Source organism: Pogona vitticeps, chromosome 4 (genome assembly GCF_051106095.1).
Source record: "Pogona vitticeps strain Pit_001003342236 chromosome 4, PviZW2.1, whole genome shotgun sequence".
NCBI classification, from domain to species: domain Eukaryota; kingdom Metazoa; phylum Chordata; class Lepidosauria; order Squamata; family Agamidae; genus Pogona; species Pogona vitticeps.
The window spans coordinates 3,760,167-3,778,235 of record NC_135786.1 but is presented as its reverse complement, the minus strand read 5'-3'; the positions used below and the strand labels follow the sequence as shown (position 1 = coordinate 3,778,235).

The 18,069-nt window shown below is 49.7% G+C and overlaps 1 protein-coding gene across 1 annotated transcript; it reads right to left on the bottom strand.

Annotated features, from left to right (window-relative positions):
- Positions 1–447: 447 nt before the first annotated feature.
- Positions 448–6,424, bottom strand: NRSN2 (neurensin 2). The gene is made up of 2 exons (XM_020814659.3): positions 6,236–6,424; positions 448–3,098 (listed from the first exon to the last, which is right to left on the bottom strand). The coding sequence occupies exons 1-2, from the start codon at positions 6,422–6,424 to the stop codon at positions 2,694–2,696; spliced, it is 594 nt and encodes a 197-aa protein (XP_020670318.3). The 3' UTR covers positions 448–2,693.
- Positions 6,425–18,069: the final 11,645 nt, after the last annotated feature.

The window sequence follows — 18,069 nt, the reverse complement described above, 5'->3', positions numbered from 1 at the left end:
GGAAATCTGCCGATCAGATCTGTTCCCGGATAGATCCTGTTTGGGTTACCCTCCTCAAGCAGATACGACAGAAACAAAATAGACACCTTGAGGACCAGGAGATTTATTTCACTGTGAGCTTTCCTTGGTTACAGTCCCCTTCCTCAGACAGAAGGAGTGAAACGTTTAGCCACAGGTCTGTAGCCACTGGAGATGTGGCTGTGGCAGTGAAGACAGAAGCAGTTCACAGGTTGCAAAATTTGCAAAGTGTCTGTAACACAGCAATGATCTTTCAGCCTGTTAATTACATAAACATCCAGGCAGTAGGTAAAGTGATTAGCGAGCACATATTGGCTGCCAGGTTGTGGGTGATTTGCAGAGAACGTGATTTTAGCAAGTGGCTTGTTCTTCTGTCTGATTCCACATTTGATCCTGAGGTCAGAGTTTACCCAAAGGAAAAACAAAGACTGCAAAGAAAAGCCAATTTATTTATTTGGATAGTGAGCCAAAAGCCTTGGTCTTTATTGAAACCTTTAGATGCGTACTGAAATTTATGGATGTAGGCCACTTCCTCTGTCTCCAAAGTGAAGGCTCCTTTTGTAACTCTTCTCCCCCACACACACACACACATACTGTACTACTTTGAGAACACGGATGGAATATCCTGAATGGCTGAGTTCTTCTGAAACCAACTTTTGTGGGGGTTTTTTCTTTCTTTTTCTTTTTCTTTTTTTTTCTTTCTTTTTTTTTTTTTTTTGCCTTTTTTGATCTTATTTCTGATGTCAAGCAAAGTGTCTTTCCAAAAGAGCCGCCTGGCTTGCTTTTCTCTTCCAGCAGAGTGTGTGTTTTTAAAAGGTGTTCCTGAAGGCCTTAGGCTAACAGTTCGTTAAAACTTGCACCAGATAAAAACCACAAGGCTCCTGTTTTTACTTCTACCCCCTTGAACTTTACAAGATGTAGAATTCTCTCTCTCTCTCTCTCTCTCTCTCTCTGTGTGTGTGTGTGTGTGTGTGTGTGGGAAACCAGCTAGATCAAGGTGAGTCAATAATGTCTCTGAATATCTCTCTACTCTATTTAAGGACTGTTTAAAAAACAACTAACCTGCATCTTACAGAAAGTCAGAAAAGAATAATGATTTCACAAAGACACCCACACACTGTCTATTTGCATCCTTCTGTTCTGTCAGCTGACGCACGGGATGAAATTATGGTTAGCTGACAGCTCAAAGAGGAAGCGAAGAGGTGCTATATGAATCGATTGTGGGATGGAATTTTAAAATTTTAAAAAGAGGATGAAAGGACCAGAAGCTTCAGCAATGGCAAGCGAATAAAACCCAGGATTCTTCCCTAGCAGGTTCACTGCTCCTGAACTCTCTACATGACCCGAAAGGAAGGAGACTGTGGTCCAGGCCCTGGTTTCCGTCTGCGGTTCTTCAGCTGAAGATATTAGACCTGGCGACTGGGGCCCACAGGGTGCCCTTCATGGCTGGACAACAGGCAGGAATTCAACTGGTGTAGGCATTTCTGGAGCAGAGAGGACGTCTGGTGCCATGGACGCTTTGCCAGTTGAGTTTCTGCTTGTCCTACGGCTGCCGTAGACTTGCAGCTTCTGACCGGTGGAGCTGTGACAAGCTCTGCGTCACACCAAACAGAAAGCTTTTGTAGGAAAAGCAGACGGAAAGAAAAATAATCAGCTACTTTTCTGAGAACTATTTGTGTGTGCGTGTGTGACAGAGAGAGAGAGAGAGAGAGAAAGTTTCTTTTTTTAGGTAACTATAGTAACTTCCTTTAGGGAGTCGGTCCATCTTGTATTCGGCCTTCCTCTTTTCCTACTGTCTTCCACCTTTCCCAGCATTAGGGTCTTTTTTTGAAAAAATCCTGCCTTCTCTCGAGGTGCCCAAAGTAGGACAGCCATGGTTCCAACCTGTTTGCCTCCAGAGATAGATCAGGCTTGATTTGATCTAGGACCCACTTGTTCGTCTTTCTTGGCTGTCCAGAGTATCTGCGGAGCTCTCCTCCAGGGCCACATTCCAAATGTCCAAATTCCTTGTCACCCTTAATACACAGGGACACCATGACTCAGAAACGACTGGACAGAGCATAACCACAGTTTGAGATCACATCCGTAAATCCGTTTCCCCTTTCCCTGCTTTGCTCCTTTGGCTCTCGGGTGACCCCAAACTGTGACGTGGGACCCCAGGTGACTGTGGGAGTCTTATCCAGGAAAGATCAGAAGAGAACCTCCCTTTTCCAACACAGGCTACCAGCAACCTTCAGATAAAGCCACCATGCAGGGCCCTACACTAGCAAAGGGGATAGCTAGGAAAAAGACTCTGATCCCTCTGATGAGAAGGTGAGTTTCCAGTTGTCCAGCTGAGCCTTTCCCGAGATCCACCCAAACGCACAGGCTGGTGAAGTGGGAGACTCTTTTCTTCTTCATTCATTCATCAGGATCCCACCATCCTGGCTGCTCCACTAGGAGATGATTGCTTGAAAGATAGCTGTTCCGGATGGACACCAGAACTTTGGGGGAAGTCGCTTTTTCAGACTCCAGCTCCCTGAAGCCCCCCACCCACCCAGCCAGCCTGATCGGTTCCCCTCTTGGGGTTCCAAAAAAAGTAAATTTTGTCACAGCTCTGCTTTCACGCCATGACCCAAAAGGAAAAGAAAAGGGGTCTGGGTTGTTCTCGAAGGGTTCCCTCTGGGTGCCTGGCATTAAGGGTCTCTGCTCGGCTGGATCCGCTGCGCCCAGGATGCTCGGAAGGGCACCGGTGGCCCCTCAAGGAGGGTGCCCCATCGCCTGGAGGACGCCTCTCGCGCCAGGATGGGAGAAAGCTGGTCCTCCTTGCCAGCCTCTTCCTCACCCCTCTGGACCCACGGGCTCATTTTGCTCAGCCCAGAGGAGAGAAGGCAGGTGACCAAGAGAGCGGCCCCGAGGGCACACAGCGCCAGGCCCACGGCGCGGCAAACCCCCAGGGCGTGGTTGTACTCCGCCGCCTCTTGATCGAGGACCAGGAACTCGGCTTCTCCAATCCTTTCCAGTTTGTGGGGCAGGAGGGATCCTGTGGCCAGGGCGGCTGCTCCAACAAGTAACAGCAGGCTCCCCGCCGAGAAACTGACCTTAGAGTGGAAAGGAGGCTGTTAAAAATGACTTTCAGGTTAAACGCGGCATGATTTCAACAGGGTGGCTTGGATGGCACAGAGAGGGCCCCCCCCCAAAGCATTCACAACAAACAGAACAGGCACCCACTTCTCCATCACTTTCAGGACACAAGAAAACTCACTTGCCTACGCACCTCAGTGCACTTTGATGTTGTTCAGTTAAGTTAATGCACTTGGAGTGGAGTCAGCCAAAAGGGAGACAAGAGTAGAAAAGATGTATGTTTTATGGCACGACGGGAGTCCTACGTGGGCCCTTCTGTGAGAGTAAAACATCCATGTAAATAGGGCTTCACTCCTAATCCTACTGACGAGGGGCAAGATCCAGTGTCTTCGGTAGGTCTTAAATTTATTTATTATTTGATTTGTTTGTTTTATTTACAGGTGGCCTTTCTCCCGAGAAGGGGACCCAAGCCGGGTCACAAATATGAAAAGAATACAATGAAAAGCGTAATTAAGTTGAACATTAAAAAAAAACTAGTTAAAATGGACACTCATTAAAACGATTAAAGGATGAAAAGCAAATAAGCAGCAAAAACTGTCTTGCACTTGAGTAGATCTCTTTAGCACTGCTCTGAAAATCGAACAAACCGGCCCACGCTGGCTCATGAGGGCCAAACAATAAAGGTTAAGAGGAGAAGCGTTCCGTATTTAGGGTTTTGAACGGCAGCTCCTAGAAATGGAATCCAAGAAATGGAATCTATTTTCAGCCCTGCTAGATTTCAGCAAAGGGACATGTCGCAGGTGAAGGCACAAAAAGAACAAGATGATATCTGAGAATGTGCAGAGTGCTTTCCCCCCAACAGAGGAACCCTTCTACCCCTCAACAGACCAAATGATATGGACCAAGTGGATTCCCTAACATAACATAGGTTAGGAGAAATTCTTCCAGGTGAACCGTGGGCAGCCAAAGATCTTGAGCCGCCTGACGGAGAGCACCCCTTGGCATCTCCTCGTACTCAAGTCAAGCTGGGCTGTGACGACCCCAAAATGCCACAGGCACCTTTTCTTCATCTCCAGCTGTAAATCCACAAGCGGAACAACCATGCGCTTCCCTTTCGCAACATCCCCAACCAGATGCCAGATGTGGCCCGCCTCCTTATGTCTGATATGAGGGCTGGAGACCCATCCATCTTTCGCCTCCATCTCTGTTTCAAGCCACTCTTGACCATCCGCACTCCAAACCTATCCGTTGCCCATGTCCGTGGCCAAAGGACTTGCGGAACTGGGGTTCCAAAATCTAACTTTCCCCAGCTCTCCAGAGGGATTCCAGCAGGTGGAGGTGGCCCGAGTCCCCCCCCCCCAATTCTTCTGTGGGCCCCATATCACATGACCCAAGCATAGACCCATAGGGCAGTGAACCTCTCCAGGCACCCCGACAGGATAGTGCCAGCCACAGCCGGAGAGCTCAAAGTGTGTTCTTGCACGTGGCCTGGCAGGATGTGACCTCTGGAGCCGGGCCCTCCTTCTGGCTAGTGCTAAGATGTTTATTTATTGAAGAGCGGCTAGAAAGCTCAGTGGTTGAGGTCTCCGGTCACAGAGCCAGAAGCTGGGAGTTCGACTGGGCTCCATGATCCATGGGGTCCCTCCCGGCTGTGCAGTTCTACTACTACTACTATTATTATTTATTTGATTTATCTACTGCCCCATTAGTGCAAGCATTAGACTGGGAGGTTTCCAACTTGAAAGCATACCCCGGCCGTGGTCTGCAGGTGGCGCCAGAATCATCCCAAAGACTGACGGTGGGACCTGGCTGGAGGGGGGGGGGCGGCCGCTTGGGCACCCCCAGAGTTTCTGGTGTCATCTGGTCCCTTGGCATCCCTCTGACCCTCACCTTTCCCCCTGCCTCCTGCTCCCTCCCTCCCTCTACCAGACTCTCAGACTCGTGTTTCCTCTTTCCCTAACGACTTCTTAGCTCAGGTTCCGAGGAATGATTTCTCTTGGATTTCATACGGGCTCCTGCCACCAAAGACTGCCCCGTGGGGTCCCTTCCACCTCGGCTTGACCCTCACAGCAGCAGTCCCTGGAAGCTGGGCCAGGCTGAGAAGGACGGCCCGTAAAGTCACCCGCAGAGTTTCACGGCTCATCAGGGGCCAGAACCTGGAGATTCCTCCCCCCACCCCGGCTCCCAGGCCAGCACGCCCAACGGTGGCGCCACGGGATTCCCTCTGCTACCGCTTCGTTTCTACTCCGATCAGCAGCTTTGGTCCATTTTTCCTTTCCGAAGGGAGGATGCTGTCGGATGGGAGTTGTAGGGTATTTGGAATGTGGAGGAGTTAGAAACGGCTCCCAGATCCTCAGAGGTTGCCCGTACCTGCTTCAGAGCAGGCACCGATTAAAAAGACATAAGGAGAGAAGGGCAGGATCAAACCAAGAATCTCTAGAATAGAATCATGAAGTTGGAAGGGGCCTAATGAGGCCACGGAGTCCAACCCGCTGCTCAAGGCAAGAATATAAACCAAAGGAGATTGGCCAGGTGGTGGTCGGAATTTCTCTTGAATGCCTCCAGAGTTGGAGCGTTCACCATCACCTCCCCTTGAGGTCATGGGTTCAATTGCAGCCCCCGCCCCCAGCATCCCTCTACCATGGATCTAACAGAGCTAACACTTTTCAACACAGTGCCACAAAATGGTTTTTTTCCCTTACATTACTCTCCCACGCCCCCAAAAAATGTCCCAGGTCCCTCCCAGATGCGTTAGACTACAACTCCCATCACCGTATTGGCCATGGTGGCTGATGGGAGACATAGTAGATGTTATCTCGAGGCCACCAGGCTTCCAGATGTCGAGGCACGTTTCTGTTGGCCTGCCTGAAAGGAGGACCGAGATCACAAGGAACCCACCACCCATCTGCAGTGCTAGGAGGAAGGGAAAAAACTTGCTTCTGAGTCACCCGGATTAACAAGGCTTGGTGGGAGGCCAGAATAAAACATCCTTCTGCTTCCAAAAGCAGAAACATGCTCAGAGACACCTCTTCAGAAGCCCCTTCAGGATGCTCCTAATGGGGGAAAGGTACTCTGCTCATGCTCAGAGAAACTCGCTCCACCGTTCCAGAAATCAGTGCAATCTCGTATCAGATTCCGGAGTTCATACGCTCACCTTCCAAAGGACGGAGGTCCATCCAGGAGTGGCCGGACCGGGCAGGGACTCCTCGAGGTCATCGTCCAGACTGGCTCCAGTGCAGTCCTCATAGAAAAGATGCAGATAGGAACGGACGCCATACCACTTCCCTCGCTCCACGTTGGGGCCCCGGTGGCAACCGCACAAAGGCTCGTCCGTTGTGGGCATTGGATCTGGGTGCAACACGGACCACAACACGCCAGCACAACTTTAGACAAGTAGAATGGCCAATGATCTTGAGCTTCCAATTCATGGGAAGAGGAGACAGGAATGGTATCGCCTATCGACTTGTATCTGTGGTTTCTGTGGCTGGGAGGAACCTTTCTGGGCTGGGCGGCTGTCAGTCTATCCAGCACGAACCAATCGTTCCTTCCTGCTTCAGAATTCAAAGACAGTCCCGCCTCTCCACTCAGAGACCCTTTCCCTCTCTTTAGCCCTAAAGGGTTCGGGACCTGGATACCTGACAGAACACCTTCTTCTAGTAAAGATCTTCCCAACCTACTCAGTCTTTCCAAGCCAGGCGGTTGAGAGCAGTGGCCCCAAGAGAGACACGGAAAGAGAAGGCCAGAAACCGGACCTATAGTTTTGGCTGTTTTGACGTTGTGTTTGGTGTATGCGGATTGGGATGTTTCATTTTGGGTTTTTTAATATAATTTTTATGTTTAACGTTTCTTACAGTGTTTGTTTTATCATGTTGGGAATTGCCCAAAGTGGCATTGATAGCCAGATGGGCAGTGCAGAAAATGAATGAATAAATGAATAAAGTGTTTGTTAAGTTTTGCTGTTGATCTGTTCACAACTGTAAGTAATGAAACCTTTTTATTCCTTCTCCTATAAATGTTCTCCTATAAAAGTGCCAGTTAATGAGAAAGGGGTGGAATATCTGGGGAACTTGTAACTATTCTCCTCTGTGGACCTCTGTACTTCTGCTGCATAGCACAGGGCATTTTACTAGAAATTCAAAATTCTGCAAGAGAACTTTCTCTACTTGAAATTCTAAACATCCGGTGCTCAGGCTACACTGATCTCCCCAAGAACACTGAAATTTCCAGACCGGCTGGGAATATCATTTCTTAGACTGGAGACGCAGTTGGCATGGGGTCCCTTTGTCCAATGGGCAGAGCACCTGGTTTGAACACACCAACGGCCGTGGGTTCATGAAGCAGCTTTATATTGGAAGAGGCTCTTACTCCTATCTTCCACTGCCGGGAGGCAGTGGAAGATAGGAGGGCCTGGCGTGCTCTGGTCCATGGGGGTCACGAACAGTCAGACACGACTGAACGACTAAACGACTAAACAAAACGATTACTGTATTGATTTATCTCAAGGGAGGCCGGTGGTGAAAGAGCATGAGAAGAGATGCGCTGGATGAGGCCAAAGGTCCCCTTCCTCCACTTTTTATCTTCCCACATTCTGTTTGCAATAGGACCAATTGGTTCTGGGAGAGGGGGGAGTTCACCAGTAGGGCATGAATGTAAGACCATCTTCCTGCCCATGGTCCACAGCAACCAATACATCCCATCATTCGGCTTAAATGGATGACCCCAGGGTCTAGCATTATGGGCTACAGAAATTGTAGAGTTGGACCAAAGTCCAAGGAGCATCCCACCGACCCCTGCCAATTCAGAGATCCAGGGCTTTATAAATACATTATAAATATATATTAAAAATAAACATATATTTATAAATAAATATAGCCACCCACCCTCTGTTTAAACCCCCTCAACCACAGAGAGCTTATTAACAGTGCTTTTTATTTGGTTTTACTTGTTTCAGGCAGTCCTTCGCACTGTGGATCAACGATGCCCACCCAGGAAGGGCCTTGGGATGATAAGAGATGGGAGGAAAGGATCTCTCTGCCTCCTTTTTGCCTGTCCTTCCTGTCCTTTTTATTGCACTCCCTGTGAGCATCTCTCCAGCCTTGGTACCCGGGACCTTTGGCATCTCTCTCTTGCTCAGAGACCTCCCTGCTCAGAGGGTGGGCCAGGCAGGATAAAAAAAGGAAGGGGCGGGAGATATAAATGGGCTTTCCAGGAAGATATTGGTTCTCTCTTTCTCCTCCTCCCCATCTCTCTCTCTCCCCCCCCCCCCAAATACTCCAGCATAACACTTGGGCTAGGGACGTTTTGCTAAACCTCTCAGACCAAAAGGATAGAGAGAACAGCCCCTTGGCTGCCCAGCTCTAACCGCATGGCCAGAGAGCAACGCTGCCTCCTGCTGGCTGGCCATAACTCCCACCCACCCCCTCCCCTTGCAACTGTGCACAGCCCCCTCCCCTCCCCCTGGCTTGCCTTCTGCTCCCTTTTTACCACACCCATCCATTGAGCCTGCCTGGCTCGGCCATGGGCTGGCAGCATCCCACCTCCCTGATTGGCCGTTGCCATGGAAACCGCCTCACACAGGGACCAGGGAGGATGGGTGGAAAGGCAGCCATTCCCTCTACATCCTGAGAAGGAAGGCAAAGGGCTGCCTAAAAAGGATGTCGGGTTGTGATGGGGGGGGGGGGAGACGACGACGACAGGGAGAGAGGCCTGGACTAGGGGTGTCAGGCAGTTTGCCTCGTTTAGGAAGGAAGGGGTGCCATCTCGTGCCCAAATTGTTTGGATGCTATGGGAGGTCCTTCTTTGATCTATAGAAAAATAAAACCGAAATGTCAAGAGAGGGGAATAAAAATCAAGACCGCCAGTGGTTTGAAGGGGTTAGAGAGCTGGACTAGTGCTCAGAAGATCTGGGATCCAGTCCCCCCCACACACACACCTAACTTTGGTCGCAAAGCTTAAGTGATCTTCCACAACGACGCTCTTCTGGATGACGGGTCTAGCTCAAAAAGGGGGCTGTTGTGAGGATCCAGGGGCGAGGGAGTGAGCCGTTCATGCTGCCTTGACCTCACTGGAGAAAAGGCAGGACATTATACCGCTTACAAATAAAGTGAAAGCAAAAGGATAGTCATGGAAGGAGGAGGTTTGTATCTTTGGGACCGGCCAGCAGTCATTGTGTAAGATGGCCGGTCACAACTGCTGGTAGCCAATGGCTACCTTTAATCAGCAGGTAGGAAAGGGGAGATCAGCCGACGGGACGTGCGTGGCATGCCACACCGTGATTTACAGATACAGGAGTCCTGTCTTGATATGGCCAAGTTTTCCCTTTTTGCTCTAGAGCAGTGGTTTTCGACCTTGGGTCACCCAGGTGTACTTGGACTGCAATTCCCGGAAGCCTCCACCACTAGCTGTGCAGGCCGGAGTTTCTGGGAGTGGCAGTTCAAGAACACCCTGGGTTGCCCAAAGTTGGGAGGACTGGCTGGTCTAGACGTTGAGACTCAGAGCCTAGAAGATGTAATGCACGGAGGGTGGAGGCTCTATTTCAAGTATAGCATTGGCTACAGGGAGGAGTGGTTAGATAGTTGGGTCCAAGCCATGTCAAAGATCGTGTCGTGGGTGTTAAGATGGCCAGGAGAGGCAATTCTCTGGGTCCTAGCACCTTCATAGGTGTTTCTGATGGGGACGCCGGAGAGACTTTGGAACTCCCTCCCACAGGAAGCCAGGCTGGCCTCCTCTTGGCTGTCTTTCCAGGCAAAGACCTTTCTCTTCAGGCAACCTTTCCCTGAGTGATGGCCTACATGAGTGACCGGCCACATAGCTAGCTCCATGAGCAACTTTTAGATGGATTGCTATGCATCGCTGCTCTGACTGGGTCTTTAGCACTGCTTGTGTTTACCCTCTCTCAGAGTGGTATTTGTTCATTCCTTTTTAGAATTTGCACACTTACTGTTTTAGCTTTAATATTGCCTTTTAATGATGGGAGCTGCCTCTTTACACTCATTGCGCTTAGCTTTAAATATTATATTTTAATGATGCAAATCGCCGTTGGGTATTCATTGTTTTCAGCTTTAAATGTTGTCTTTCAAGGATGCAAGCTGCCTCAGGTCCTTTTTAAGGAGAAAAGTGGGGTGAAAATATTTTAAGTGAATAAAAAATAAGTAAAGCCCTTTCTACAAAACGGGGACCTGATCGCACCAGAAAGGGCCACTCGAAGGAGAGTGATCTTAGAGCGACGTTTCCGTCTGCCAGGGAATCGCTCCAGCTCGGCCCTCAAAAGTTGTAGCACTACGATCTGGAAGAGTGATGGCTGCCCGAAGACCACCTGGTCGGCTTCATGGCCAAGGGGGAATTGGAACTCGGGTCTCCTGAGATCCTAGTCCATTTCAAAGGCACCCCAACTGATTTCCCTGAATGCCCTGTTATCTTATCTCTCTGGAAGCCGGATCCCGGCAGCGCACGGTCTCCCTCTCAACATGAGTCACAGTCAAACTCACAGCTTGGCTATTTATTCTCACCCACCTTCCCGAGGCTGCTTAAATGTCACAGCTCTTGAAAAGCATCTTCCCCCTGGTTGATCATGGATGTCAGACACACGAATCGTAGCTAGCAGCGAAAGCCACCCTTGGCAGAGATACAGCCGGGCTTTTTCTGCCACGTTTTCTTCCTTACCTGTCTTTGGGTGCTGGGTGACTCTTAACGCATCCTTCCGCCTCTAACCGGCGGGTTGACGGCTGCAGGTGCCGGCTGTGGCAAAACCAGACGGGGCTGCTGCCGGATCACAGGAGATGCAAGCCGTCTTCGATGGCACCAGATGGCGAGGAATCAAAGATCTTTCCCCCCATCGGTACCCACAGAAGGGGGCCAGGTTACACCAATCCGCCACAGGGTAGAGGTGAGTAAGGACTCACCTTTTGCAAGAGCAGTTAAGGGCTGGTAGGCAGGAGAGCCGACTGGCAAGCGCCGCGCCGGAGTGCTGGCTCCGTCTGAGTCACCGTCGGAAATGAAGCCTCCCCTTTTCCATGGAGAGGCAAAGCTGCTCATTCAAAGAGCCGAAAGCCTTCCTCCTGCTCCTGGCTGAGTCACAGAGATTAACCAGAGTGTGCCCACCTCAAGTGGGCATCGAGCATCCTTAGCTTAACCAAGCAGGCCGAAGCAAAAGGCACTTTCTCTCCGGAAACGGATGGACCCAGCTTCTATACAATCCAATTATCTTGTTAACGGAGGCTGAGGGTGTCAGAAGCTGGCCACGCGACATGGCAGGAAAGATTTCATTCTCCCCGGGCGTTAACCAGCAAAGAGCTGAAGAAGTCTGCATCTGGGGGACAATTCCACCTGCAAGTGAAGCCACAGCAGCACCAGAAAAAGATAAAAAGATGGTGCATGGTGTGGGAGAGCCAGCGCACCGTGGCAGAGGAGAAACTTTACTTTGTGGCTTCAGCCCTTCGAAAGTGGGAAGGATGACCTGAGCGAACAGACACCCAATTTGTAAAAGAATCACACCCACACAAGGAAGCTTGTGTTTATCAGGGGAATGCATGTGGAATTCGGAAGCCCTGCTTCTAGCTAACTAACCCTCAGGGGGTGATATCACAATTTGGACACCTTGTCTGGTACGATCCGTTTCCAGGCAATTGCACAACCTATGGGGAAAGTTTCTCCAGCCAGACCCTGATCCGTGGCCAAGTTGGACTTTTTTGGGGGCTGTACAGCTTCTACGTTTTGGAGCTGGGCTGGAGTGACTCCCCGGCTGGTGAGCAGGTCCCTCTAAGGGAGGGGGCTTCCACTAAAGCAACCCTTTCTGGCACGATCGGATGCACGCCTTGGCAGCCGCTGGAGCACACCCTAAGTTGGAGATGCCAAGCACCACACCGGCACCCTCTCATCTCTTGAGGAAAAGGGAAAAGGTCTCTTTATTGGAGGGAGAAAAGAAGGAAGGGAGTGAGATCAGAGGCCTTAAGAATAGCAATGTCAAGGGGGAAGATCAACACCTGCGTCAGGGCAGGTAAAGGAGAGACCATGAAATATGTGGAAGTTCTCCCGCCGTTTCTCCAGGCAAAGACAGCTTTCTTTCCGAGTGTCCGCAGAGTTGGACCTGGGATTACTCCCAGCCCAGAGAAGGGCCAAAGTATATTTCTAGGTGTGGAAGCTTTGCTTCATGTGGAAAAAATAATAATAATGGGACAAAACTTCCATCTTAAACATGTTTTCTCTTACATCAGTCATGTGGAATACTGTAGGATATGTCACTGCTCATTGATAGTGACTTCTTACAAATACTGTAATGAAAATATTCTAGCCGTGACAGAGTGGGAAGCAGGGGGTGATGAGCTCCTATATTGGGGGTGCCTTCTCCCTCCTCCTCCACCACCACCACCCTGGCCACCTCTTGGGTGGCCCTGAATTAATAGGAGCTAGGAAGGTACAAGATAACTATTAAAGATCAGTAACAACTTTCGGAGACATTCTTAGGAAGCCTGATGTTGTTTTAGATGTTAGGTCTTGTCTAGATCAGGCTAATGATCCACATCCCATTCTGTCTCTTGCTTGCAAGTGGGTGTGTTCTAAAGGTAAAGGTAAAGGTTCCCCTTGACAATTTTTGTCCAGTCGTGTTTGACTCTAGGGGGCAGTGCTCATCCCCGTTTCCAAGCCATAGAGCCAGCGTTTTGTCGGAAGACAATCTTCCGTGGTCACATGGCCAGTGCGACTTAGACACGGAACGCTGTTACCTTCCCACCGAGGTGGTCCCTATTTATCTACTTGCATTTGCATGCTTTCGAACCGCTAGGTTGGCGGGAGCTGGGACAGGCGACGGGTGCTCATTCCGTTGCGTGGTGTTCTACTAGATTTAATATCCAAATACCCAGTTAAGAAGCAACTTCTTTTTAAGAAAACCAACTCTCCTTCATCAAACTGTTTTTTTTAAAAACCTATTAAAAGAAATTTAAGAAGTGAACTTCCCTGCTGGAACATCTTCTCTGCCAGTGGAGTCTGGTTTGGGTTTTTTTGTGGGGGGTGGTGGTTGCTGAAGGTTTCCTAGAGGTTAACTGAGACATGACCTTCAATGAGAAGCATCATATTGCTAAACTCTGACCCACCCCACCCCACAGAAGACAGATTGAAAATAAAATCTGAAATAAAATATGCCGAAAGAAGGAACAAAAAGCAAGGAAAGTCATTGCAATGTGGGAGACAGGAGAAGCAGAATGTGAGGGGTGGACAAATATCATTAAAATCACTGTACATAGGGGAAACGAGCGCTCCATCTGGAAGGTCCCATAAAAGCTACCGGCCTGGGTTACAAAGCACCTCTCATCCCATCCATCTCATGGTTGGGTCAACAAAGACCAAGCGAAAACACAAAACCCAGCATAAACAAGTGTTTGAACCATGCAATATTCCGTTTCCACCCATTAGTGAAACCCCATGCCCATGAAATATAAAATGATTTATTTATTTAAATTATTTTACCCCAGCTTTCTCCTTAAAAGCACCCAAGGTGACTCACACCCTTGAAAAACAATATTAAAGCTAACAAAAATAAGTATAAAAATACATTCAATGCAGTAAGGCATAACAATCCATTTTGAAAACCCCACCTGGTAACCATTCACTGAGCGAAAACGTGCCTTGAAGAGAAAGGTCTTTGACAGTTTGCAGAAGGACAGCCAAGATGGGGCCAGGTGGGCCTCCAGTGGGGGGGAGTTCCACAGTCTGGGAGCAACCACAGAGAAGGCCCTCTCTCGGGTCCCCACTATAAGCGCCTGTGAGGCTGGTGGGACCGAGAGAGAGGGCTCTCCTGATGATCATATAACTCAAGCAGGCTCATCAAGGGAGATGCCGTCCTTGAGATAGCTTGGGCCCACATCACTTAGGACTTTATAGACTAGAACCAGCACTTTGAATGGTGTCTGGAAACGGTGGAGCTGCTGGAATGGGGCAGTTATGTGATCCTCATAACTGGCCCCAGGTAGCAATTTGGCTGCTACATTTTGGACCTGCTGAAGTTTCCTGACCCACATAGAGCACATTAAAGTAATCCAGCTGGTATGTACTGTAACTAAGGCCCGTGTCACCATGGCCATATCAGACCTCTCCAGGAATATAACTAAAAGTTATAGTTAGCTCACAACAGGAGTAAGTTACATCTTGCTAAATCGCCCCATAATACAACTTGAGTTACGCATTCGTTGTTGCAAACGGATCATTGCAGGTTATTTGTTTTATCACGTTCAGAGAGACAGCCATGCTGGTCTGTTTCATCAAGACACGAATCACAACACAGACCAAAAACAAGAATTAATGTGGCATGATCAAGACTGGCAAATGTCTTTCATTGGACACTTCCTGCCCATTCAACGGCTGGATAGCCTAGCGGTTAGAGGTTGGGAGTTCGATTCCCACTCTGTGCCTCCTTGAGAGGGGGCGGGACTCTGTGATCCATTAAGGTGCTTTCCAGCCCTGTCGTTCTCAGATTATTATTCCAACCCACTTCCGGAAGGAGCAATGCTTTAGTTTTCATTCAGGTTTGTATTATTGTCTTGGACCATCTAGCTGGCATCTACGGTTTGAAAACAAAGAAAGCAAGAAGCCAAGCGTTTCCTTGCGCATTCCGCCAATGGGGAAAGAACACAAAGAACACACCACACACCAGACAAAGATCTGCACCTCGTTGCTGTTTCTGGATGGTCTGAAATCAGCCCCGATCCCCCTTTGTGAACCGAAAGCTTCCTGAAAATCCACCCAATCCAGGTGGCGGCTTCATCATCGCCAGGTTCATGGCTCTGAAGCCTCGTCTCCCCGTTGCTAGGAGATGGTGCAGCGGATGGTGGGCCAGGATGCTCTCTGTTGCCGGGATGCTGTTGCTAGGAGGGAGGGAGGGAGGCTGTTTCCCTGTTGCCAAGATACTCCTGTTGTGAGGAGGGAGGGAAGGTGTGGCTTGTTGCCAAGGTGCCTGAGTTGAAGCCAAGGGCTTTGAAGTCGTAGCAACAGCCGGGGAGACCATGACCTCTCTCGGGGTCCCCTGCCCCGGCTCTCCAGAGGGCACCTGATTGGTTCCAAGCAGGTCGCCAGGTCGCCGTTACCATGGGACCCCATGCGGCTGAGCCGTGGGAACCTCTCCATCCCATTGCCCCTTTGGTGCTCCGTTAGCCCCGCAAGGTGGCCGTGCTGGCTAGGGGATGATGGGAGTTGTGGTCCAAAAGAGTCGCTCTTCTGCACCTCTTTTTAGACATGCGCCTGGCTCACCAGGAGGAGGAAAGAGGGCTCCATGCTTGTTCTCTGGTGCCCACTCAGAGGGGAAGGGGCAAGCTCTCCCGCTGCCTGAAGCAAAGACCGACCGCCCCCTGTCACCGGTGGTGGCACAAACCGACAGAGAGGAATGGAGGTGGCAGCAGAGGGCGGCAGGTAGAGGTTGTGGCACACCTCCAGGGGAAAGAGGGTGGACGCACTGCCAGGGACAGCAAAGGCAGCATCACCTGCCCCTCCTCCTCCAAAAAAAGCAGGTGGCCACGGTGGCATCCACAGAGCCATTGAAGAAAGTTAGCTTTCTTCAGGCGGCTGTTTCCTCAGTACCTGTTTCTGAGGGTCCTTGAGCAGGTGTCTAGAAATGTCTAGCAAAACGGTCAAGTCCCACAGCACAGATGACCCCCCACGCCACGCCACCTGAGGCAGCTGCCCCCCCCCCGTGAAACATATCACCGGACTGGCTCTGCAGCCAATGACCAAGTACTCCAGGGCTCACTGGACTTAGGACTTTCTGATCATCAGGGGCTTTGCCATTATCCACCCCAGACTCTAGGTTTCCTTGGCCCCTCTGAGCTTACCACAATCCTTCCAAAAGCTATATTGTTCCAGCTGTCCCTGTGGTGATGCAGAGTATTTAAGGGTGATTTGGTCTTGAATCGGCAACTGAGAGCCTTACTCTAATTGAGGTAGACTATCGGCAGCCAATACTATACTTTCGGGTTCTCCTTATGGGAGAACAGTCATCTATGGGGACGGTCATGAGAATCCCCTGAACGTTCACATTTACCATTACACTGTTGGACCCAGCTCGGTTCCTTTCATAGCTAGGAGGCTTGGTTATGCTTTCCTGGGAGGAAGAGGGTGGTCAACGGTGGCCTCTTTTCCTGGGCCATCACAGCCCTTGATCCTTGGCCTCTAGAATGGCCTGGCTGAAGGGGGAGAGGCCAGCAAGAGGATGGCCAGGAGGAGCGCCTTGGCCGTTGGCTCCCTGGTGTCCGGAACATTTTGCCTTGCCTCTTGTTTAAAACTTTGAGTGGCTATTTCCAATCTGTCTCATTGACGAGGAAGCAAGCAAGCTTCTGCTGATGCATTTCTTGCATCATCAGGGCTCGGAACAGGAGAAGATGGCTCTGAGGGGCCTCTTTAGAGACTTGTTAGCAGGGACTCATCCTGTTGTGTTCTAAGCACCTTTCCTATATCAAACCCAGCTTTGTTTGGTCAGCCCGGAAAGTGTGGTGCTTGTTTCTGTCCGGACTTGAAAGAGTCTAAGGGGAGGAAATCCCTTTGCAGTGGAGAGACCTGGAGATCAGGCTGAAGTTCAAAGTATCAAGAGCTTGCGTAGCTTTGCTTGTCTCTTCCCTCTCCGTCTCTCTCAACTTAGCAAAACTACAGGATTAGGCCTTAATCAACCCTGAGTGCTCACTGGAAGGACAGATCCTGAAGCTGAGTCTCCCATACTTTGGATATCTCACGAGAAGAGAAGACTCCATGGAAAAGACCCTGCTTTCAGGAAAGTGTGAAGGCAAGAGGAGAAGGGGACGACAGAGGATGAGATGGTTGGACAGGGTCAGCAAAGCTACCAACATGACTTTGACCCAACTCCGGGAGGCAGTGGAAGACAGGAAGGCCTGGCGTGCTCTGGTCCATGGGGTCACGAAGAGTCGGGCATGACCTTAAGGACTAAACAACAACATGTATGTATGTATGTATGTATGTATGTATGTATGTATGTATGTATGTATGTATGTATGTATGTATGTATGTATGTATGTATGTATGTATGTATGTATGTATGTATGTATGTATGTATGTATGTATGTATGTATATGCTTTGTGTTTTTTTCCCCTGAAAGCTTCCAATGTAGACAAGAACAGTCTTATTTCTTTTCTGACAATTAAAGCCGCAGGTAGCAACATAAAAAACGAGACAGGGTTTTGGTGATGCTTTTGAGCCACAAAGCAAGAACTAAAAATACCTGCCTTTGTGTTTGGTGCTGCTTTGTAGTTTTGCCGAGGGTTAAGATGAAAGCTGAAGCTCCAGTACTTTGGCCATCTCATGAGAAGAGAAGACTCCCTGGAAAAGACCCTGATGTTGGATAAAGTGTGAGGGCAAGAGGAGAAGGGGATGACAGAGGACAAGATGGCTGGACAGGGTCATCAAAGCTACCAACATGAATTTGACCCAACTCCAGGAGAGGCAGTGGAAGACAGGAGGGCCTGGCGTGCTCGGGTCCATGGGGTCACGAAGAGTCGGACACGAAACAAAAACAACACATTCATCCTGACCGTGAACTGCCTCGGAAACTCCTCCAATCTGCATTTCCTGCCTGGCGTGGCTGCTCAAATCGGGCACACAAACAAGGCACCAGCTGCCGGGTTTTAATCCGCTGATGGGCTTGAGGGGGCTTGGTGATTCCCACCCGAAGTCTGCTATGGAAAGCGGGTCAGTTCTTCCCAGATCCTCGTGTCTGTCTGTTGGCTTCGGAGCCCAGCTCTGTTGTCATGAGTCAACAGGCTAGTGCCACCGCCCTGTTGCCGTGGAGACAGCTTCCTCCCAGGGATGCTGATGATGTCACCGGGATGCTGTTGACACAGCCCACGAATGATGCTCCGGTTGTGGCATACATTTTCTAGGATATATATATATATATATTAAAATTAGAAGTGGAAATCTTTTGATTTGGGGTTTCATCCCATAGATTTCATCTAACCTCATAAAAATAAAAGCAACATTGGTTTGAGAATGATGCT

What these genes read in the sequence shown, in the direction of transcription:
- NRSN2 (XM_020814659.3), bottom strand. Translation starts at nt 6,424, where the DNA reads ATGCCCACAACGGACGAGCCTTTGTGCGGTTGCCACCGGGGCCCCAAC. An exon ending in GGACCTCCGTCCTTTGGAAG is followed by an intron (nt 3,099 to 6,235) that starts GTGAGCGTATGA and finishes TTCCACTCTAAG; the next exon opens with GTCAGTTTCTCGGCGGGGAG.